At 40.7% G+C, this 24,735-nt stretch overlaps 1 protein-coding gene across 2 annotated transcripts in view; it reads left to right on the forward strand.

Moving 5' to 3' along the window:
* Positions 1-24,735, forward strand: part of SPOCK1 (SPARC (osteonectin), cwcv and kazal like domains proteoglycan 1) — a 487,880-nt gene that overhangs the window by 324,383 nt on the left and 138,762 nt on the right. For both annotated transcript variants that reach the window (XM_065555045.1, XM_065555046.1), the window contains exon 5: positions 8,200-8,332. In XM_065555045.1, the coding sequence (XP_065411117.1) occupies positions 8,200-8,332 (133 nt within the window). The remainder of the gene's footprint in view (positions 1-8,199; positions 8,333-24,735) is intronic.

The following is a 24,735-nucleotide window of genomic DNA, read 5'->3' on the forward strand; positions in this document are numbered from 1 at the left end:
CTATGCAGTATGTAAATAAAATAACTCAAACCTAAATCACTGATAGTCATTAGTAGGACCCTACCAAATTCACGGTCCATTCTGGTCAATTTCACAGCCATAGGATTTGAAAATTAGTCAGTTTCACATTTCCAGGTGTTTACATCTGAAATATCATGGTGTTGTAAACCTGGGATTCTTGAACTAAAAGCGGATTGGGGGGGTCGCAAAGCTGTTGGGGGGGGAGGGTTATGGGATTGCCACCCTCACTTCTGTGCCAGCTTCAGAGGCCAGCTTCAATCATGAAGGTTGTGTGATCTCCCCCATGCTGCTGGGATCCCCCCACACCCCAGCTGGGGGCTCCTAGCTGCTAGTCCTGGTCGGGCTGGGGAGGGACAAGATTTGCTCTTCCCCTGCACAGCCATTCTCCAGGGGAGATCAGACCCACCTCTGGATACCTCCCCCTTCTGCGGGAAGCTACGCAGCTGGGCAGCAGCCCCAGAGCTTCCTGCAGCAGGGGGAGGTACCTGGAGGTGGGTCTGATTTTTTTTCCCCCCTTCCTCCATCCCCGAGAGCAGCCACACAGGGGAAGAGCAAATCCCGTCCCTCTACAGCCCAAGGACTAGCAGCTGGAGTCGGGGGAATGAATGGTAGGAGTCCTTGGCCGGGGCGCCCCCACGCTTACCCCTCTCCCGCCCCTCCAATAGGTGGATTTCACAGGGGAGTGTTTATTTCACAGTCCACATCACGTTTTTCACAGCCATGAATTTGACAGGGACCTAGTCATTAGAGTGAATAGCCTAATGGCCTGGTTCTGCTTTCACACACACAAATTGCTACTGACTTCAAGTTTGCTGCACGGAGAGCAGAATTTAGCCTCAAGGCTGTGTGTGTTCCCTTTATTCTCACTCAACTGGTGGGAAAGGCCACCAGACTCAGAGTTACTGAAATGACTTGAAATGGACAAATTCCATTACTTTTTTTGAGTGGGGATGGGAGGCCAGAAAATATTATTAGCACCGGAGGAAATCTTACTTCAGCCACTGACCCCAAAATCTGAACTCTGACAGGGACAAAATAGGAGTTATAAATGGTCTGAGCAGTGAGGCCGTGCAAACAGAGAAAAGCAAACACCTGACTCCTGGAGCTTGTCGATCTTACAAGGTTGTCTCAAGAAAAGCATGAATTTAAACTGTGCGTGTGGATCAAATTCAGATCTTTAATACCCAGGAGTCAGTGCCTCAGGATCATCAGGTTTGTCAGGCCCCAGTCGAGCAAAGCATTTAAGCACATGCTTAACTTCAAGTATCTGAGTAGTCCATTGACATTATCCACAGACATGCTTAAGTGCTTTGCTTGAAACATCATTGATGTCAGTGGGACTAACTCACATGCTTGAAATTAGGCATGTGGTAAAGGGCTTTGCTAGAATGGAACCTAAGGCCCCGATCCTGCAAACACTTCTGCAGCTATTCAACATTACTACCACAACATTAGTCCCATCTGCACTGCTCATGTCATAAAGTTAATCCTGTATGTAAATGTTTGCAGGGTTTGAGCCTGAATGACGACGTAATGGTAGAACTGGATTTTGAAAAATAATGTAGTGAGTAGCATCAGAATTCATAAATAAACAATTCAGAATGTGTTAATATTCAGTTGTAGTTCATGCATTCAATTTATTCCCATAATAGTCATTAATTCGACTGTTCAGTGAGAAATGTGGCAAATACGACAGGAAGCTTTCTGTGGGTGTTCAAAAAGTAGCCTTTTTAACCCCCCTGAGATAATATGAATGTCATATATGAGATAACATCCCCAAATAGACGGCCATAAGGAAAGAAAATCTTTTTCTCTCAGGTTCTGTATTCTGACCGATCATATTTTGACTCTGAGTTTGTATGCTCCCAGAATTTTGCAGGACACATAGATAAAGGTAAATGAACACGCTTTCCTGTCAAACTGAAAAGACACAAATCTTTGTAATGGAAACAGCTCCAGAAAGTAAAATATTCATGATACATTAGAGGCAAATAGAGCACGATAAATGCTGCTTACTTTTGTATAGAAAAGGGTAATGGCCAGCATCATTTTACCAAATCACGAATTTGATTGAATATTAATTTGTACGTGACTAATAAATTAAATACTAATCTTAACTACTTTCAATTCATGTAATCTTGGATTACAAATGGTAAACTAAAAATATACTTTCACTCAAATAGCTGCCTGCTGAGAAATTAAAATTGAAAGTACTGTACACAGTGATTTTAGTCAGAAATCCCCAACTGTAAAGATTGTTTCTTCAGCTTGGCTATTCAGGGATGAAGTTACCAATACAAAAATTAAAAAAAAACCACAGCAACATAAGACAAACTTAGTTTATGCATGGTGTGCCAAATTCTCATGTCCTCCTTCTGTCTAAACTCTTCCTGGCTTCATTTGCCTCACTAAGAATTGAGGTGAATCTTAAGGATTTGGTATCAGATTTGTAAAGGTACTTAGGCATCTAAATACTTTTTAAAATCTGGCCCTTGGCCTGACTTTAAGTTTTAAGGCTAAGATTTTCCATGGGAGCCGGATGCTTAACTCCCTTAGGCACCTTTGAAAATCTCAGCCTAAATCTGTAACTTTAAGTGAATAGGAAGACAGTATTACCTGAAAGCCATCCTTCCTCTCTAGATGGGACTGATTACTAGTCTTTCTTGTCGTCCGTTTAGATACTGTACATTAGACGAGCCCAATGTTTCAGTTTGTGTCAACAATTCCATTTATAGATTGTTTAGTCTTTTTTATTATTTATTTAAACAAAACAGGATTTGTCGTTTGGTCACTAGTCGATTCTGTGATTTCTTAGACCAGGACAGAACTTGTGGGGTAGTCTTAGGCACCACACGTTGTGTTACTTAGTCTGAGAGTGAAGGGGAATTGCAAGATGTCCATCTGCCTTTGGTGACCTTTGTTGCTCTCATTGTCGCACAAACAAATTCAGTCTTTCTTTCCCAAGAGAAAGCTTTATAGAATTTTGCAAATAATGTATGTGCAGTTTGGAATGATGATTAAAATGGGCTAAAACAAATGGCAGCTACCTATAATGTATAGAAATGAGCTTGGACCAGATGTACTTTAGTTTTAGCTTTTGCAAAACCATAATCATCATGGATTTGCCTTTCCAAAGACCAAGCCAAGATCACTTTTGGTTTTGGAGTCATATCTCACAAGAAACAGTAAAAGACTCCCACAGGCAGCCACGATAAGCAAGGATATTTATTTAAGTTTCTTACGTTAGAATTATTTTAAATGTATCTATCCATTGCCTTAAGCACAATACCCAACATCTACAAAATCCAGACATATACAATTGGGATCAGTGTGTACCACCCACGCACAACTCAGCCATGATGAGATTCTTCCCTCTGATCCACTCCCACCTACTCAGTCCAACATCCCCCCCGTACACGTACATGCATATGCACTGGAAGAGCTTGGGAAAATAGATGGGCTTTTTAGTGTGCCCTAAGGGTCAACAAACTTGGGCTTTGATGGACCAGAGTTAATGGGAATTCCAAAGTTAAGTATCCCTCACCAAAAAATCCTCTCTAAACCTAGAGTTTGGCAGCTCAAGCACCTCAGGTGACCTTGGCTAGCACAACACAGGAGAGAGGTGGTCTCTAAAGCGGACTGGTCCTTAGTGCGTTAGAGCTTCAAAGGTTACAATCAAAACCTTGGATAGCACCTGAGAGAATCAGAAGCTATTCCCAACTGCCCAACACAAGTGGGAGTGGCCACTAAGCAAGCAGGGCTGACATATTCTGCACTAGCTGATGGTGCGACTCCAAGCAGAGTGTATTATACTCATCCAACCTTGATTCCAATGTGATTTCTAAGACACATTAATGGGATCAAACGTGGGTGAATTAATTGCAGCCAGAGAGAAGGCGGAAAGGAGCAGAGTTGAAGAATGCAGCATGGCCAGGAATGAGACACAGTCACTCAGCCTGAATCAGAACTAGTTCAGCATGGAGACTGGCAGATAGCATGGAAGCTGCTCAAAGGAGAGCAGAGTGCATGGGCTGTTCATCTTCCATTACTGCTCTGCACATGGCTTCTCACATCAGTGACATGGAGACTATTTAAGGGTGCAGAATACACAGGACATGTCCACACACAAAGGGCAGCTGGACATTGCCAAACAAGGCACTAGATTTGTGTTCCCAGAGCGTGAGTCCAAGCGTACACACCATACAGATTCCCGCTGCTGTGACAGCTGGATGAATCATGAGATAGAGGCTCTGGATATGCATTCAGATGAACGGGTCCCACACCACGCAAACACCAAACAGAGCCTTGTGTGAAGGACAACCGAATGTTATCCAGGTGGTACTCTGTGTATGTGTACAGGGGGTGCCCTTGACATCTTGATATTTATTCTTCTCTTAGTTAAATTTACCGCAGAGTTTTCAGTGTCATTCACCATTCCAAATAGAGGCGATACATCAAAGAGTGCAGCACACGTACATACCATGGTGCAGGAAAGCCAGGATTGAAAGGCCATATGTAAATGGGGTGGAAGCCCTGTGTCAGGGAAAGGGACCCTAGTTCAACTGGTAATCAGTATCAACGTGGAGGAAAGGAACAGGTTGATTTTTAAAGTTGAGATGCTCCATTGAATCCATCCTGTTTGCACTTTATAAATCTGACCACTGCTTGCTGTGGCTGTCCAGATTGGAGATCACCGTGCTACCACATGGAGGGCCCTGTCTAGTCACTGCAGGGTACAGTAAAACTCTTCCTGCTATGGGTGCCCATGCAGAGGCTTCAGTAGGCAGCTCCCTGCTAGCAGAAGGTCAGGAAGAAAGTCCTTTCTTGTATTCTTAGCTCTCTTTCTCCTCAGACCCTCCAACTTGTCTGTGGATCAGGGTGTTGTCTGGAGAGAGCTGGAGAATGGAATTCCTCCTGTCGCTGTGTCTAACTTCTTGTGTGTCTGTGCTGGGGCTGCAGTGTACAGCTTCCTCCACAGAAAACTTTTTTCCTTTCTTCCCTCCTCTGTCACTCTGCACCTTCTATCACTCCCCCAAATTTTCTCCCCATTCCAAAGGGCTTAAAGAGTGCTGTCCTAGGCAACGTACTCTGCTCCTGCTTCTATCCCAGCCCCGTAGCTGCTGCCACTGCACAATCTACTGCTTCCTGCAAAAGTGACAGTAGCCTCTAATGGGTCCAAAAGCTTGCTAGATTTTTCTCATGAGATTTGGGCCATCTTATCTGGAGCTGGATTTTTCTTCCCCAGCCACACTGATTTGGATCCACGGCCAGTCAGATTTGGATGTAGGGCTTCAGAACCAAAAGCTCGGTAATCTGTGGGTGCTTGCATCAGAGGATTAAGCTCGTTAGTAATAGTAACTCTAGCATGTAAAATTGAATGCACTCGTCAAGAGATGAAAGTTGCCCTATATATTGAGGGCTTCTTCAAGATTACAGGGGAATGCTGACTTTGACCACAGGCTCCTACTTTTGTAGTTTTATGACATGGTGATGGGGTTCTCTCTGTGGACACTTAATTCCTAATAGCACGATTTATCACTGTGACAAAGGTTAGAATAGAAGAAAACTTGAGCTGAGATGAAAGAATAGAATTTTTATTATGTTAACCGCTGAATGTAACATTACATCAGAGTTTGTATTGTGTAGCAAATTGCAATCTGTAGTGAAATTGCTTTAAAAATGTATCCATATATATTTTTCTAGAAGTGTGATAAAGTCATTCAGTGGTACTTTGAAATGCATTTGCAGCTAAACTGCTCGATGATATATTTTATATTATACTGTAAGGACCAAGCAGTCGGATGATGGTTATTTTTCTTCGTGTTTGCAATGAAGTCGATGTCTTTCGCTAGTAAATATTTTGATGCCTGAAAGAGAAGAACTTAGCTGTATGGTGAACATGGCTTGTGGTTAATGAAAAAAAGCATGTTATTAGCTTACTACTGTATGCTAATGATAATAGCACCGTAACAATGTGTTTTCAGTAGATTTAATATAATGCCTGAAAATACTGGTCAGGCTTGGAAATACATAAGAACATAAGAACGGCCATACTGGGTCAGACCAAAGGTCCATCTAGCCCAGTATCCTGTCTACCGACAGTGGCCAATGCCAGGTGCCCCTGAGGGAGTGAACCCAATAGGTAATAATCAAGTGATCTCTCTCCTGCCATCCATCTCCATCTTCTGACAAACGGAGTCTAGGGACACCATTCCTTACCCATCGTGGCTAATAGCCATTAATGGACTTAACCTCCATGAATTTATCCAGTTCTCTTTTAAACGCTGTTATAGTCCTAACATAGTGTTATGGTGATGTGGGCTCTTCAAGGATAGTGGAAGATTATGAGGGGGATTCTAGAGAGCCTTCTCCAAACAAACATTTTTAATGATGAAAGAAGAATACTTGAGTTGCTAATGATTCATTTGTTGTGTTGTAATGAATGGAGTGGAGTCACATGCTGGATTTTCATACCATGAGTCCAAAGTTTCACACCTGATTTTGCATCCATACTAGTAAGCCGACTTTTGAATGCACTTTTACCATATACACACACATTAATCAGGCATTTGCACTCCCACATGACTGAATAGCCATCTGTCTAGCCACATGCACAAGGAATGCCATTTTGGGGGCATTCCCACATGTGGGAGGTAGCATGCAAAGATAGGTAGAGAACTGGGTCTCTGGTTTCTAAAAATCAGGCTTTGAAACCTGAAAGTGAATTAGGAAAAAAAACTAATATTATTAAGAGCTAAATTCAAGCTACACACCAAGATGGAGTCCTGCCTCTGTTTTACAAAGAACGCCATTCCAACAGAATATTTGACATCACTTACAACCAATCAAATACAAGACAGAACCATTATGCTATTCTGATTGGCAGAACATGCCCTAAGACCAGGACCCTGACTTTCAGCACTGCTGAAAAATGGTTATTTCTTTTTTGGGTGCCTCATACACTCTACACTACTTACTGGTAACGTAAATTATTACAATACTCAAGATATTTCATTATAATAGGAAAGTAAAGCTACTGATCTACATTTTTTAGCAATTAATTGCATTTATTGGGTGTTCGTTTTATCTTTTTGAGACAGATGTTAAAATCCAAAGATTTCATACACATTTTTGAAATGCTGTAACTGAGTCTCCTATGGTTTTGGGAAAGGTACTTATATAGAAAGTTTATATAATTATATAAAGAAAAGGAAGGATGACAGTGGTCCAATCTCTCTAGATTGTTCTAAATTCTTTAGGAATGTTCTTGATCCAAAAATAACATACATTGCAAAGCTGATGTGAAGGGAACAAAGAAGGGAAGATGGAAGCTGATGTCACTACATGTGCAGAGCAAAAATTGGTTGAGTGATCTTAATTGCATGTCCATACTTTCAAATCTTTAATGTAAACTGCAGCATTTCTTTAGGGATTTTTGTCTATAAGTTGTTGTTAAACACTCTCATCCTGAACTCCATCTTAACAATTGTATTTAAGAAGTTTCTCATAGTTTAACATTTTCTGGAAAGCTAAAACACTTAAAATCTACTCTGCAACTGACTGACTTAATATATGACTTCGTGTCGGTCATTTAACTTCTCTGGGGCAGATTTTGGAAACCTGTCGTCCATTTCATGAACACAAAGTTTGCAGGAAGAATTTGTCATTTAGATGTGCCATTTACCTGATTTGCAAGTGCAATCAGGTACATACATGCCTAAAAAACTGTCAGTTACACATAAGCAATTTCTTGTCGGCACAAACATAGGGACCTAGATAAGGCAGGGGCTGAAAATCAGGTCTTCTGTGTCACCATTTCTCCAAGTACAAGATGGAGATGATGATAATCGTATTTTCCTGCCACATAGGAATGTTGCAAGGATTAGCTATGTTACATTTGTAAATCAGGTTTTTTGAAGTTATAAAGCAAAATACAGTGAAGTGTCATTAATTTAACAGTATAGTATATTAATTATAGATTGAAAGAGAGCTATGTAGGCATTGTAGAGGGTATGCTATAATTTTCCATATTATGGGGGTATAGCTAGGAGCTACATTTAATTTTCAGGGTTTTTTAAATGAATACAGTAAATAAACAGGATTTGATTGACTAAGAGAAGTTCTCGTGCTCTTGTTTTTCACACTCATATCCCAAGACTGGTATTTTTTGTTTTGCAGCCTTTGGCAAAAGAAAGGAAATCTGGCCCCGAAACATTGGATTGGACCGGCCAATTTAGTCAAGTGCAAGCCATGTCCAGTGATGCATGCCAGCCCTGTCTGTGGCTCTGATGGACATACTTACACTTCCAAGGTAAATTCACTTTCCAGTCAGAAACTCTGTCTGCAAGGGCCGTCCAGGTTGTAATGTGGAGAGGTTCTAGTTGTCGCAAACAAATCCTATTAAAACAGTTTGTAGAAACCAGTGCTAATGCCGCATATTTCTGTATATTAAAAAAAATGCTGATGATTTTATAATTATTTGGGGAAACACCAATGTGTAATTGAAAATACCCATTTCTGGAACCTCGGAGTCAATATTGCCTTGTATTTGCTCTTTCCCCTGCTGCACTAGATCCTGTCATTCATTGTATGGTTAGATAACGAAACCCTTGGTATAGTTCTCACTGCCAGCTTTGTCCTCAGAACAGCAATGTCATTCTGAGATGGATTTCCTGTTGGGTGGATAACATATTACAGTTCACTTAAGTCATAGTTTTAACATTCTTGTGTTCCATAAATAGCATACATTATAGCTGAGAAAAGTACTCCCAGAACCCAGCAGGTATAAATTGGCCCAGTGTTATATTGACAATATGATTGCCTTAGGGCTTGATTCAATAAAAGAAACCAGCTCCACAACCATGTTTAATTCAGCAGTCCAAATCGCATGCTGTTGGTATTAAGCCTTCCGTGTTTGTACAATGCAGTGCTCTATATTTATACATCATGCTCCTGGAATGGGGAATTATGTCTCTAGGGATAGAGTCTTCTCTACTAACAGCCAAAATAAGGCTTGACGGCCAGTAAAGTACCTTTAAAAGTTTCAAGCTGGCCCAAAAGATGTAGGAAAATAAAATGATCAGTAGCAGAAAGTTCTGGAACATATCAGAGGAGAGCAAGACATGGTAGTTTGGGCCAGTAATACTAATTCTTGTGCTCTTGCTGCCTCTGCAGGTAAAATACTCCATCCTTAGATACAGACATTAGCACCTGGCTGTGGCTCATCCATTTAAACTCCTGTTTTACTTGAGCAAAAAGATCCCCGGAGCCAACGGAAAAAAATAGCTGAAGTGTTCCTTTCTGTTTTGACCTGCTTCCATGTACTAGTAAAGAATGAATGCTATGAACTGTCTGCTGAACATGTCACTTTTAATGACAGTCTAATATCTATTCTCCTCCTTAAGTTAGTACGTCATGAATGACAACCAATACAGTATTTTCTCCTCATCAATGTTTGGTCTTGGGTAAACCTTGAGCTGGTTTTGAAATTGCAGTCAAATGACTGAAATACATTTCTACTGCTTCCTGCCTTGTCCCAGTTATTAGTCTTTCTCCCCAAATAACCGTACATGACTCCCTGATTTCTCCTTTCCCCTCCACCCCAGCTCCCTGCCTCCCAAAACAGGTTTTCATGTTACTTTGATGTTTATCTTTCCCTCCTCCTCTCCTCTTAGCCCTTTGGAACATGATCAGATAGAACAAATTGGTAAGTCCGTAGTAAGTGGTTTTCATTGTATAGTCAGTCATACCATTTCACTTGCTCAGCATAACTGCATCACTCAGCCTAAGGACTGGATCGCTTAGCTGACCCCCTCTGATTATTTTTTTATTGTTAACGCCAAATACTTTTTGATCAAAACCACTGATGTTATAAATTCATCAAAGTGCTGCGACTAAGCTGTGAGCCTAAGGGCTGTAATGAAGGTATTAAATGACTCCAATTGTTGAATGTTCTTCTCTGGAAGACATACCTCTCACTAGTCTCCTTCTTTTATGAGTGATATGCATCAGACTTGTGAATAAGCAACCTTGGCTCATCTTTATCTATTATCTATTTATATATAAATTGCTCAAGTCCCTGGAGTTGTAAGATATGCGGCTACATTTTTTTGTCAGACTTTTCAAATGCACCAACTACTGTGCAGTGTAGCATGAATCTCTGCTTAAAAGTTTTCCAATTATTGTCAATATTACCTACCATTTGCTGGGGAACAGTAGGTTTTGATTGCTTTCATTGTAGTGTAGCATAGAAGTCTTATCTTTTTCTCTTGTTGCACATTTGTAGTTGCTTTTCTTTAGATCTCCTTTGGATTGAAGCCTCTCCTGGCACCATGTAATGATCAGTAATCCCTGAACAGCCATGTCAGTCCGAGCAGCCAAATGCTTCCGTGCTTGACCTTTATTAAACAAGTAACAGATCCGTTGTAGTAGCAATTTTCTGCAATAGCTCTTTGCAGTACGTTGTAAGACTATATAGCAGGAATACCTCTTGCAATACAGTGCATATCATTACAGTAACCAGTAGAGCACTGTGGCTTCCTACCTTCACTAAAAGTGTCCCCATAAAAGCTCTGCTCAGTTGCCTTTTTAGCAAGAGCTACCTTTTGGCAAGTTTACTTTAGATCTGGTTGAAAATAGGAATCTCCATCCTGTAAAAAGGTGAAATGTTTCTTGGTACAGAAAGAGATGAAAAAAATTGATTCGGAAATGTTGAAACAGTTCAACATTAATCTTTGTGCCCCACATCTGCTACCATGCCTCATGGGAGATGTAGTTCTGATGCCTCATGTCCTCATTGTTCTCTATGGGCTGAGTTCCCTGGCCAGACTACATTTCCCATGATGCACTATGATCACATGATACTCACGATGCACCTCAGTAATTCACCCAGAGCAGAGACTGTGGCACATCATGGGAGGATATAGTCCAGAAAGGACTTGTATGTCCCATGTCAGCTTCTGCAAGGCACAGCTGCAGCTCAAACAAAATCAGATCAACATTGAACCAAACCAAACAAAATGTTTCCATTTGACCCAAAAGGAAACATTTTATATAGATTTTCCCAGAAGAAAATAAAAAAATTCTGCAAAATCATAATTTTCCCATAGAAAATTTCAGTTTTGCTGAAACTACATTTTCTGTTTAAAAAAAATCCATAGAAAATACCCAACCAGCTCTACTCTTAAGGAAGAGATCGAAGATCATTTGTCCAGAACCCCAAAAAGAAGTCTTCCGATCAAGGCTATCTTTCGAAAAATATAACGTAGCTCAAACAGGAATTATGAGTTTGATGCAGGAATTAGTGGGTGATGTTCTCTGATCTGTGTAATGCAGAAGTTCAAACTAGATGATCAGAGTGGTCTCTGCTGGCTTTAAAATCTAGAGAAAGACTGGGAGCCATTGCAGTTCCAGGGAAAACCCCTGGGTGATCCCTCCTTTCATATTGTGGTCACAGAACCTCTCTCTAAAGCACAATGGATCTTGGAATTATGGCTCGATTTTCAAAAGCACTGAGCATAGTCAACTCTTTCATTACCTTTAATAGAATGTGTGGGTGCTCAGCACCTCTGAAAATCAGGCAATTAATTAAGAGCAATGCCTGCTGTCAGCCACTAGGACCATCAGTGTGTTAGATGGATGTTTGCTTTAGTGTTCCCACACCTTAGTTTGAAGGGTCTGAATTGCAGAATCCTGTTTCACAGAGTAGGCTCAGTCTTAGGGTTTTATACTGTTGCCCATCACTGTAGTATCTGAGCATCTTCCATGTAAAATGACTAGCAATAGTGAAGTCCTTAATGGACTTCATGGAGTCTCTGGCACATCTCCCTTTACAGTGTCTGAACTCTCTGTTTGGAGTAGGGTGTTTCGTTTTGATTTTTTAAAAAACATTAATGTACTTTTGGTTTTTTTTTCTCTTTGTTTTGTTTCAGTCAGGATTTGAGGTTTTTTTATTGGGTGGGAAAGAGACTGTGAGTACCATTTTTATGGTAGAAAGGCCTTTTCAAAGAGGAAAGTTTTGCAGCATTTCCTAAAGACTTGCCTAATCTCCCCTGGAAGTTTGTTGAATAGCTGAAATGCATTCCCATTAGTTTTCCCAGATTCCTTATATTTTTTCTTTTTTGATACCTAGCAGAGAATTTTGTATATATTTTTTCTGGCTTTCTAAAGTATCCTGTTCGTAGGGTACTTACTTTAAGGAGCATAAATTAAATAAGCATGAATGAAGTCATTTCAATTTTTAATTCCTTTTAGTTATTCATAGTTTGGAGATTATCCTGCACTCAATCTACAGAGATTAAGTGATTTCATTTTGAAATCAATTGGCTATTGGCCTCTTTACCTCCCACTTTCTCTGTGTAGCAACTATGGCAAGTTAAAAGGTTTTAGTGATACTCCATTGGGAGCCCCGCCATGGCATCTGCTTCCTAAAATAGCCACAGTTGACACATAAATTCTGCTGTTGAGGCTAGAATGCAGGAGCTAATTTATGGCATTGTCTTTCTGATGGCACGACTTCTGTGGCAAAAAGCCATTCAAATAGCCGACTTTTTAGGCCCTTGATATCTTGAGGCTAGTAATTGCAGAACGTCACTGAAGAGAGAAGATAAGTGTTTTCTGTGAGTAGCAATTGACAGGACTTAGCATCTGCCATCAAATAGAAGCTTCTGTAGAATCATATAGCGCCACTCAAATCAGCTCCCACATTTGCTTTCTTAAATAGCTGTTACATATTAGCAAATTGTACATTAGGGCTCAACTCTAAGGAAAAAAATTTAAGTTGACAAGTCTAATGCATAATAATTTGACTGTAATGCACTTGTGGCATGTCAGAATCAGGTGCTTTTATAGGTTTGGCCTTTATTTCAGCGCTTCGCCATTACAGGTTATTTTATTTTCAGCATAATCTTAATCGTTTCAAATGACTGCTACAAAACTAAAGGTCAAGTTTAAATGTTCTAACAAATAAAATGTTTAGTGTAAGTAACTATCAGGGTTTTTTTACGTCTCTGATGAATTAAGAAGACGGTTGGAGTACTTTCCTAGAACTCCCCAGGGAACTTCAAGGCAGTGTTTTCTCTTCTTTCTCTGATAACCCTTCTGATCATGTAGTTTCTAAAACCACAGGACTCTTCTTTGGTTCTTTCCTTTCCAGTGCAGTATTATTGGTGAATATTACTACAGGCAGTGTGGATAATCTAGTGTGGACTATGCAAGTGCCCCTTCATGTAAGGTGGACATGTAGCATTTTGTTTTGTATTTGTGCCTGTGTGCATGCATCTAATGGGCACACATGCGGTCCTCCCCTTCACAAACTAGTTTGCAGAAGTACAATGTCCTGTAGGAGGAGATATGGCAAATGAGAAACTTGCTGTCAAGTTCATATCTAAAAGACAGAGGGCAGCAACTACTTTGGGGACAAAGTCATTTAAAATGAATATGTACGCCGGTCATCTATTCTGATAACCATGCACAAAAAGCAGTTTAGATAAGTTATAGAGTTTGTAGTTGACCTATATTTGTCAGTGTTGGAATCTGTCCTGGTTGAGTTTGTCAGTCTTCCCCTTCAGAATACAGTGGATTCTTTGGGACAGGACACAGTTTTGTGCATAGGTCTATTTATCCACTGTGTCTTGAGACAGCTGCATGAAAGCACTTCACCACAGAATAAAGACTCTGTTCAGTGATGTTTGCACAGGGGCTTGTAGGTACCTTGACTCTGAACTGGTGACTGTTGGGGTGCGGGGAGGGAAATGAATTAAAAAGAAATGATGTTCAAGAAAAGCTGCAGCATCCCCTCCCATATTTGCATGAGGAGTAGGAGTGATGTCACCAATTTGCTCTTCCCCAGTTAGAGCATGACTGCTCAGAAAATAATATCCTGACTTATTTTTCCATCCAACAATTGCTCAGGCATGAACCTCCTTTTATGGAGAATTTCATTGAGTTTCTGCACAGCTATGCTGGCATACCTTCAAGGTTTAGGATGTCTAAGGCAGAAATAGGACAACAGTAATTGGTTTGATGGATAGTGACCTTGGACTTAAGTATTTCAGAGAGCTCATAGGGGGGCTGGGTTGGTGGAGTTCTCCTTACTTTGTAAAAGTGTCAAGAAGCTTTCGGGCACTGACTTCCAATACGTTCACTTTAAAATGAATGATGACAAAATAATTGAAAGCATTATCACCGTATTGTCTTGTATTACATGACAATACTTAGAACTTTGCTAGCCCTTTACACTCTTCAAAGTGCTGTACCAATAGCTACTACTTCATATAGGAATCAAACTGAATAACCCCAATTGGAAAGAAAATATTTTACTTAAGTTAATGACAGTGCTGGTGATTCGTGGAATTGATTGTACATATCCACACTGGTCATGGGGGATAGTTGTAAAGAGCTGATCCAAGAAGCTTTATTGGGCCTACAAAAGCCAGGGGCTTGGCTGCATATTCTTGAGCGCCATCTTCTGGTACTTGATATGTTAAGTATTTACATATATACCAACATCTCTCATTACATGAATAGCTAATGGTAACTGAAACTGAGGCTATTAGGGACAATGAGGGTAAAAGGGAATTCCTGGCTCTCCACAGCACTCCACAACACAGAGCAAAGAGTCTCCATGAAAAGAGTGGAAAGATCACGAAGGCTGGATCAACACCAACTGGGACAGACTTTCTCAAGAGCTCGGCACGTGGGTTGCGGAGCTCTTGTGAAAATGTGGTCGTGTCACCACAGGAGCTGCTGGGTGCTGAGCACTTTCACAAATCTGGACCTCATTTAGGTTCTTAAATAGGAGCTCGGTTGTTTTGAAAATCTATCCCTGGTTGAGGGTGTTGAGCCTTTGCAAATATTTTCCTGAGCTCTTTTGAAAATTTGCCCCAAGGTTGGCGGCTCATACTGCGTCTACCCACAACCACTGCTGAAGTCCACGAAGGTGAACATAGCTGTATTCAGAAAATGAACTTGGAAGTGTTGTTTCCACTACATCTAGTAATTCTTTGGTGGGCCCAGATGCCTCAGTGTTTGGCCTGCCACATGGAATGCCCTCCCCTCTTATGGCCTCTTTTGTGTTTGCATTCTGCACAGTCTCAAACTATGCATGCTGGGATGTCTTGGGTCACACCCTATGATGTGTTAGGTGCCAAAAGGTTAAATTCAAACACAAGAGGCAGCAGGGCCCAGTACCTACCTCCACCTGAATCCCCATACACATGCTTGCAGTGCTAGAGCTCGTTTTTTGGAACAACAGAATCTTATCATAATATCAGCTTCCCCTCATCCTTTCAACTCATTGTAAAAAAAGAAACCCATAGACCAGAAAGATAACGTTCAGTAAAGACAGATTGTAGCTATTGCTGGGGTTGCAGAGGCTTTATAACATGCAGTATTTCTCCCTCACGATAAAGTTTTCTTTTATGAAGAGAAGCTGCTGTTTTCTGCATACAAACTTCTCCAAGGTCCATTTTATACTCTGACAATTCTTGGCACTTTTGCAGTATCTTCCATTCGGGGTTCTAAAAGCTCTTTGCAAATACTAATGAATTAAGCTAGTGAGGTACCTAAGCCCTATAAAGAGTGTTATGTAATTAGTTAACACTTTTGTCAGCAACACATTAAAAATATAACTGCATAGCTGTCAGTTTTACAGGAAGTTTAATTAAGCTAGTTAATAAAGCAATTACCTGAACATGACAATGACTGTACTTAACTAATCAGAAAATGAAAATAAGGATGATCTTCAATTACAAAATACACACCTCAATGACTAACAGTCCCTTAAAAGATTGAAAGGTACATTGGTATAATTATTATGCTTGTAATTAGGTACATTGTTGTTTTGCAAATTTTAATTAAACCGTTGCAAACTAATTAAGCCCATGATCATGTCTCTTTTGTTTGAAAATGGAAAAGTCACCTACTGTTGTCATAGCATTAGGTAACTAATTTGATATTAGGGGAAGGAAGCAAGAGGCAAATAACGTTGCTTCCAGGAATCATGGAAATAGAGAAAATAAAACAACAACAAAGATTGGCTAAAATAATGTTTGGTTTTTTTAAATGCTCTCCCTGCAGGCAATCTCAGAAACACAATTAGTAAATATCTGCAGAGATTCCGAATGCCAGTCGTTTAGCACAATGTCCCTTAGAATTTCATAACCCACCTAGCTGCCGGATATCGTGGAGACTGTTGGGACCAATAGCCAATTTTCCTTTAGCACAGCGTTCTCCCTCATTGGTGTTTCTTAGCCAGCAAATGGACATTGCAGGGTGACACAGCTGGTTTTCTGTCACTGACACTGAACACAACTAGAGCTGAGTGAATAACTGATTTTTTCAATTCACTTGCAGTTGCGAAAAATAAAGAAGCTTGGTTGGACCGAAACAGATACTGACATTTTTTTGGAATTTTCAGCAAATCAAAAAAAACAATAAAATTTTCATTTGGGGTCAAATGAAACATTTTGTTCAACCCTAGGAGGGACAGCAGCAGCGGGAGGTGAATTTTTCACATCCTTGAGCAACGTAGCTAAGTCGACCTAAGTTTTAGGTGTAGATGAGGCCTAAGTCATGCCACACTTCCTCTGATCTTATCTGTTTGTTCCTGGCTACACCTGATGTGCTAGCAAACATTGGGCCTTTTTCTTTTTCAGCAGAGCCTCTAGCCAACTGTTTGTTTATGATCAAAGACAATGCCATGTAAAAAATTCAGAGTAAGACAGTTTGGGAAAATGTTGACTAACAAATTTATTTGAGCATAAGCTTACATGGGCTACAGCCCACTTCTTCGGATGCATAGAATGGAAAATATATTTTTTCCTCTTACTTAATTGCCCTCTCAGAGTTGGTAAGACAACTCCCACCTTTTCATGCTCTCTGTATGCGTATATATATCTCCTCAATATATGTTCCATTTTATGCATCTGAAGAAGTGGGCTGTAGCCCACAAAAGCTTATGCTCAAATAAATTTGTTAGTCTCTAAGGTGCCACAAGTACTCCTGTTCTCTTTTTTCAATGAAAATAGAGGCTGAAAATCAATGTAAATAAAGATGCTCCAGGCCAAATCCTGGAGTCCCCATTCAGTGTTGAGTCATATTGAAGGCTACATGTACGGGATATTGAGGTGTTGGTAGGAATCAAGAGAACATCACATTTCCAAGAATCCATGGCATAATCTTCCGATCAGTCATCTCCCAGGGATATGTTCATACACGCATTTGGAATCCTAGGATGATAAAATAGGGTTTTACTTGTGCCGGTGTACCCAAACAAGTGGCTTTCTGTCTGCTGTGCCCATCTCACAAAGCCAAGGTGCACATGAAGCCATCCTAGATAATCAGATCTGAGTCTCTTCAGGCTTCAGCTAAGCTCTGTGGAATTGTGAAGTAGATGAGGCCATGGGGAAGAGTGACTTTTTAATCATGCATCCAGTTTTTAAGGTCTTTAAGGCCCGGCTTGACAAAGCCTTGGCTGGGATGATTTAGTTGGTGTTAGTCCTGCTTTAAGCAGGAGATTGGACTAGATGACTTTCTGAGGTCTCTTCCAATCCTAATTTTCTATGATTCTTCTGTGAGTGTCAACATATTCAACAATTTCCTGAGCCTTCCTTTTGTTTGAGGGGGGAGGTTCATTTTTCTGCTATTAACTGTAGTTGGAGTAGCTTTTGTGCACTTTATCACCTGCACTGATTTGTCCATTACCTGAAAAAAACAATTACAACACCCAACTCCCCTCCCACCTTGACTGTATAGTGAGTTTGAGTAACCACCAGAAATTGCCATCCTGTAGGCACCTGTAAGTTGTGTGTATTCTTCTGCCTGGCCCAATACTGTGCCCATAAATAAATAGGTGTTCTTCAGATTTTTAGCTAGCAGACTATATATTATATGAAGAGAGAGAGCTAGAGGATCACTAGAGTTTAGAAGATCTATTAGTTTTTCTACTGCCAGAGGGCTGTTGTCTTGATGATGTGTGTTAATGTCCAGCATTGTCTGACATCTCCGTGTCATTACAAAAAAAAAAAAAAAAAAGTTGAAACATTAGAACAATATTTTTCAAAGGAAAACACACTGTTTCTTTTAGAGCCAGGACATCTGCTCAACTTACCCAGGAGGCTTGTGCAATCAATCAGCATACAGGAAGGCAGTGATTTTTTTTTACTGGGCAATTCCTTTTCTTTCATATTGCAAGACTTGACAGTGCTATTAATTCATCAGAAGTTACTGTGGCGCAGAGGGTGATGGTCTGTCTGCAAATACACTTGCTGACATTGTTTTACTTTTTGGGGGGGGGGGAGAGAAACTTCAGTTCTTAATACAAATCTTGTTAACTTCTTGTTCTGAAAATGCACGTTTGCTGCATCCCGTTGGGCTGCACGAAACTCTAAGAGACACCAGAACCGTTTTGGATTCTTCCAGCATGGGTCCTGCTTTCACTCTCAGCCTCCTGATCATGGACCTGGACAAATTGTCTTTATTGTGTTTTGCTCAGATTACTCCCCGCCACTGGAAAGGTGGCAGACATGGGTATTCGGCCTCCAGCTTTGTTCACCTCCTGCACCTGGCACAAGAAAAGACAGGAGTAAAGTCAAGCGCATTTTGGGAGGCAGGGTGTGGGCAGAGCTCCACTTGGCCTGATTTTCTACTAGTGTAGGTCCCTGCTACTCCATCTTCTGCTGGGGCCAGATGGCTAAGGATTACTGACCTTGTCTTCGTACAGGGTATTGCACAATGAAGATCGGATCCTCACTGAGACCCTTGGGTGCTGCCACAATACAAATAAAAATTATAAAGTAAGATATTTGGGATTTGAGCTACTGTTTCTAAAATGCTTTCTGCAAATACTAGTGTAATATCTGGGCTGAATAGGGCATCACCTTTTGGAATCTGTGGTTTTTAAATCAGATTCCTACTTGGGTTGGGAGGGAAGAGGAGTTCAGGGCCTAAAAAAATCAAAAGTTAGAGTGAAAAGATCAAAGTGCAAAGTGGGAAGGGACAGTGGGGCTCAGAAGGGATGCATGTGTGCGCACTTGTACAGTACCCGCAAATGCAGTTTAAACCCACCCATGAATCTTGGCTGTTATATGTTTCCTGCACAACCCGCTGACTGCGTGAACAAGCAGAATCACTACTTATCTCTAATCAATGGGCATGTCAGAAGAGGAAGAAAGTAGTCAAAATAATCTGTTTGTCGATTAAAGCATTTGTGGATTGGCACCAGACAAAACAGATATGTCTCATGCAGTGTATGTAATAGGATAATCATATGCAGAAATGTTTTCAAAGGTAAGTCCAATGGATTGACAATTTTTAATCAGCACTGTTTTAATTGCCTGGTGGGAGGGTAGAAAACTAAAATGATCCTGGTGAAGTTTGTTTTCCTCTATGACCTCTGCATTCTGCATTGATATATACAACTGCTTATGAGTGCTGGGTAACAACTAAGGCATTTGTTTGGAAATAATAAGCATGTAAGGAGTTGCAAACAGATACAAGTGGAGAAGTTGCAGTGGGGAAGGTCTAGGTTGGATATTAGGAAACACTGTTTCACTAGGAGGGTGGTGAAGCACTGGAATGGGTTACCTAGCAAGGTGATGGAATCTCTATCTTTAGGGGGTTTAAGTCCCGGCTTGACAAAGCCCTGGCTGGGGTGATTTAGTTGGTGTTGGTCCTGCTTTGAGCAGGGGGTTGGACTAGATGTCCTCATGAGGTCTCTTCCAACCCTAATCTTCTATGATTCTAAGTGAGGTCAAATTTGAAAATGTCCTTTTAAAATAGTAAAGTGTTTGTCAAAAGTTCCATCTTCAAGTTGTATGAAGTCACATGGACTATGTGATAACACCAGCCAGCCTAGTAGTAGCAACCCAGAAATATTGATCTCCCTTTTGGATGTGTCTACATTGCAGCTGGGAAGTGTGATTCCCAGCGCCAGTAGACAGACTTACATGAGCTTAGTTCAAGGTCGTGCACTAAAAATAGCAGTGTGGCTGTTGTGACACGCGTGGTGATTTGGGCTAGCTGGTCAAATCCACAACCCGCCGGGTCTGAGTTCAGTCAGCTAGTCCAAGCCACTGTCTGTGCTGCAATATCTATTCTTAGTGCTTTAGCTCAAGCTGAGCTAGTGCAAGTCTGTCTACCGCAATGGGAATCATACCTGCCAAGTGCAATGTATATGTGCCCTCTCTAACCATGTCTATCAGGTTCGGTGTCTTTTTAGTTTGTTTCCATTTGATCTTACATTGCTGAGTCAGAAACCATTTTCAAATTGTTTCCAGGCTGTCAGGAGCTTGGGTTCGCACAGCCAGGTTCCTTTGTGATTATTGTGTTTTGTCAGTTCCTAGATCCATATTTTTATTCCTGAACCTGTTATTTTTTCCATAGTTGTGCTTATTCACCATTGCAAGCTTTTAGTTGTCAATGCAAGATCACAATGCTTGGGGGAGATTACAGAACAATTTCTCCATATCATACTACTTGAAGTAAATGGTGAATCGATAGGCGTACCATTTTAGTATTCTGAGCATATACAAACGAACACTCAAATCTTGCCTAGAAGATCCTGCAATATCTCAATGCAAAAATAATATCTTCCAGATTTTCAATAAGGAAGCATTATCATGGAGTAATTAGAGCAGGAGGTGCAGTTTCCAACGCCTAAGTTCTGTTCTCAACTCATCCAAGTCACTTAAGCTACAACACAGTTTTCCCGTCTCTAAAATGAGGCTAATAGTACTTCATAAAGTTATTGGCGATCGTTGGCTTCAAGGTACAATTGAAGTGCAAGGCTTTATTATTATTGACTTGAGCTTGACCTGTGCCCTCCCAGAATAACAATCTCCCTATAAGATGTGTGCAACATTGTATTGATTACTTTTGGGTTGCACTCATTTAAAAGGATTAGCTCAATGAATAGAATTAATTTTTCAAATGTAACTTGTTTACACAAAATATACTCATTGTGTGAGTCCCTTAGAACATACAGTTTTGCTAACTCTTTCTCCAGACCCAGTGCTGAACTAGTCTATCAATATGATAGCATAACAAGCATAGCATAGCTCCTTGGAACAAGTAAAGTGTGGTGCCCAGAATTAAAAAAAAATAATTATAAAAAGGTAATTTCTGGAAATTACATATCTACATTGAAAACATTCTGACAATGAACTTTTATAAAGCTGAAAACGGCTAGCAAACCTCCTGAAATTGTTGTTCCCAAGGCTTTTTGTGGTTTGCTGTGAAGATATTTTGAATATTTCTTAATATTTGCCAAATTATCGTGCTTTTCCTCCCAAATTCTCAATTCCTACAATACCGTAGTTTTCAAATTTTCAGACTTAAGGACCTGATTAAATATCCTCACTGCTCAAAGGTGCTGAACATTCACTGCTTTTGTCGTCTTCCATAGGAGCTGTTGGATGCTCTGTGTTTCTGGAAAGCAGGCCATGGTTCTGAAAAAGCAGCGCCATCCAGGATTGAATTCAGCGAATATTCAGCACATACTAAGTGCTGTCCTCCAACAGGGATGGATTCAAACACATGGTTAAGCATTGTCCTGAATTGGCGCCTAAGCCATGATTCAGCAAAGCACTTAACGCGGTTAAATGCTGTTGCAGCATTGTTGTGTCTCAATTTGGATTTAGGTGCCTACATTTAGGCACCTGAATTTGAAACAGATTATTCAGAGGGGTAATATCAGGATTTTCTGTGATCGAGTTTTTGAAAACCCATCACTATATTACCGTATATTCTTTGAAAATAGGTTGTTGCTTGAAAACTTCATCGCTGATGACCTCTTTGGGTCTGTTTGCCCAAAGGCAGTAAAGAACTTTAGATACAGTAGGAGGGAAAATACAATTATGGGCAATCTTTTCAAATGCATGGAATAAGTGAGCTCTGAATGACAGCAGACAATGTGCTTCTTAATAACCTTCTGCATTAAAATTACAGCTGGTGCACAGGGAGAAGGAAGAAGTAGCAAGTAGACTGTGCCTTGCATACTTGGAATTAGCACGTCAGTAATGATGGATGGAGCAAACAATAAAATTTGACCTGTCACACAATGATTATGAGCCTGTGAGCCTTAAGGCATTTGTAATTGGCTTCACCCGGCAATGTTAACAAAGGTGGATTGGAAAATTAGATTATTTGAATGATACAGACTGCTTTACATTTTTAGTATGCAAAAGGAAAGATTCAGAACTCAAAGGAACTGAAGCCATAAGGTTCATTCTTTGTAAACTATCTCTGGCCCCTTTGTAACACAGGAGGCAAAGGAATAGTTTTTAAATAGCTGGTTTATAGTACGTAGAATGCATGAGTTATTTAAAATGATACTGTGGGGTATAGTTTTGAAACACTGTGTGGGAAGTGCAGTGCACATATAGTTTACATTCACCAATAACGGGATCTGTGTGTGTATTTGCCATACATTATGCATCATGCTCGAGTGTGCTCCTACAGTATAATTGGGCTATAAAATGCATCTTGAGATTGATATTACTCAGTGAGTGTCAAAATGTGGCAAGAAGCCCATGGTAGGGAGAAAACATACGTCTCTTATTTTAAATACTGGTGTGATATATGTTCACAATAAATAAAGTTAGCTTGAATTAGTACCAGGCAATTTGTTTATATGTAACTAAATACATTTAATCATTTTTTATTTTAAAAAAGTAAAAATACAGAGTCACATTATTTTGCATAATCAGTGAGGAGGTAATAGAGAAAGTGTTACAGGGGAGGGGGAAGTAACAGTGTGAGAGGAAGATAATCAGATATGAAGTTCAATCATTATATTTTAGTATCTACCTATCGTGGGTATGGCTATGGCCCCCATCGCCATATTGCCTCATGTATACATCCTACAACAGTCCTGTAAGGAAGGGAAGTGCTACTAGCCCCTTTTTCTTGTTGGGGAACTAGTGCACAGGGAGGCTAAGTGACTTACCCAGCGTCACTCAGGAAAGTCTGTGTGGTGGAGCTGAGAACTGGACTGAGGTCTCCAAAGTCCCAGGCTTGTGCCCTCACCATGGAACCATCCGCTCAAGTGAAATTGATCTTCCTAAGGTCACCAACGGCCTAGTCTGTGCCTAGTCTAATCTCACTGATAACTCAGGCTTTCTCTGAAGAGGTGTATTGAGTTGGGGATGTCTTCCTGTCACTTCCCCCACAGCCTCCTTTGTGGGTGGTAGTGATCTTTCTGATGTCCTTTTTCCTAGAATGCTAATTTGAATTAAGAACATTAGAATGGTCATAGTGGATCAGATCAATGGTCCATCTAGCCAAGTATCCTATCTTCGACTATGGCTGATGCCAGATGCTTCAGAGGGAGTGAACAGAACAGGGCTGTTTATTGAGTAATCTATCCCTCGTCATTCAGTCCCAGCTTCTAGCAGGCAGAGGTTTAGGGACACCCAGAGCATGGGGTTACATCCCTGACCCCCATGGCTAATAGCCATTGATGGACCTATCCATCATGAACTTATGTAGTTCTTTTTTGAACCCGGTTAGTTATACTTTTGGCCTTCACAATATTCCCTGGTGTTGGGTATTTTTTAATGTTTATTGTGTGGTAAGACTAGATTGTTATGGCAGGAACACTATAAACAGAAAATGAATGATAGAAGTTGCTTATTGCATCCGCTGTCATTTGTGCTCAAGGACTGATCTAGGAGACAAGGTATTTTTCAAAAAGAATTAGCTAGATAGACTAAAGGGAGCAATTTCTGCAATGATAGGAAAATCTGACAAATTAGTATCAGTGGTTAATGATTTGGACCAGCAAGCACATGTGGGTGAAAATCTACAGCAATCAAGGTAAAAATAGCAGATCTAAATATTGACTAATGGGTCTCATTAAAGTAAATAAGTGTTGGGTGGAGAACCAACCCAGATGGGCTCACAGGGTTGGAAGGATCCAACTTTTGGAATAATGGGCCCGGAAGGTGATGGAGGAATAGTAGCAGAAATTGGGACCTACCTTGCATACTTCTGGGCCAGTTCCCAGCCAGTTTAAATTGTCATAGCTTGATTTGAAGTCAGCATAAGATCTGCCCCATGGATTTTCTCAAACGGAAGACAATCCAAATGTATGAAAATACCATGACATTCATGATAGACATGGCAAATGTTCATCCTATAGCATATTTAGGGCCTCAAGTTTTCAGTGATGTTAAGGCCATAGCATCAACCACAGTGTTTCCCTCTGCCACATATTTGTGCTCCAAAGTCTTGGATTTCATATTTTTTTTAAATTGTGTTTCTAGCCCATGTGGCTGCAGAGAGAACCTTGAAAACATGAACTGCATACTTCCTGTGTTTTCTGCTGGGGTCTGCAGTCTCTAAAATGATAACTCTGAGCGGCATGTACTGCCCCAGTGGTCTTTGCAGGGTGTTGACTCTTACACCTAAGAGTCATTGCTGCTCCAGCATGGCACAGCTGCATGCTACAAGCCATACCACGCATGAAACTGGCATGCACGGATGCTTGCTTTCACCTCCCTGCTGTTGGGAAAATACCTCAGCAGTTCAGGGGGGACTTGGCAGCTGGCACACACTTCCGCCTCCCTGCTGAGTTGTGTCTGCTCATGTTCCAAGCGGCAGCAGCGCGTCTGCCGCAGGGATCCGGCATGGTGGGCAGGCACCAAGCCAGAGAAAGGAAGAGAGGGAAGAAAAAGTCTGCAGCCGCCTGAGTAAATCACAGTAGTTTGTGAGGGA

This window comes from Chrysemys picta, chromosome 8 (assembly GCF_011386835.1).
Source record: "Chrysemys picta bellii isolate R12L10 chromosome 8, ASM1138683v2, whole genome shotgun sequence".
Classification (NCBI taxonomy): domain Eukaryota; kingdom Metazoa; phylum Chordata; order Testudines; family Emydidae; genus Chrysemys; species Chrysemys picta.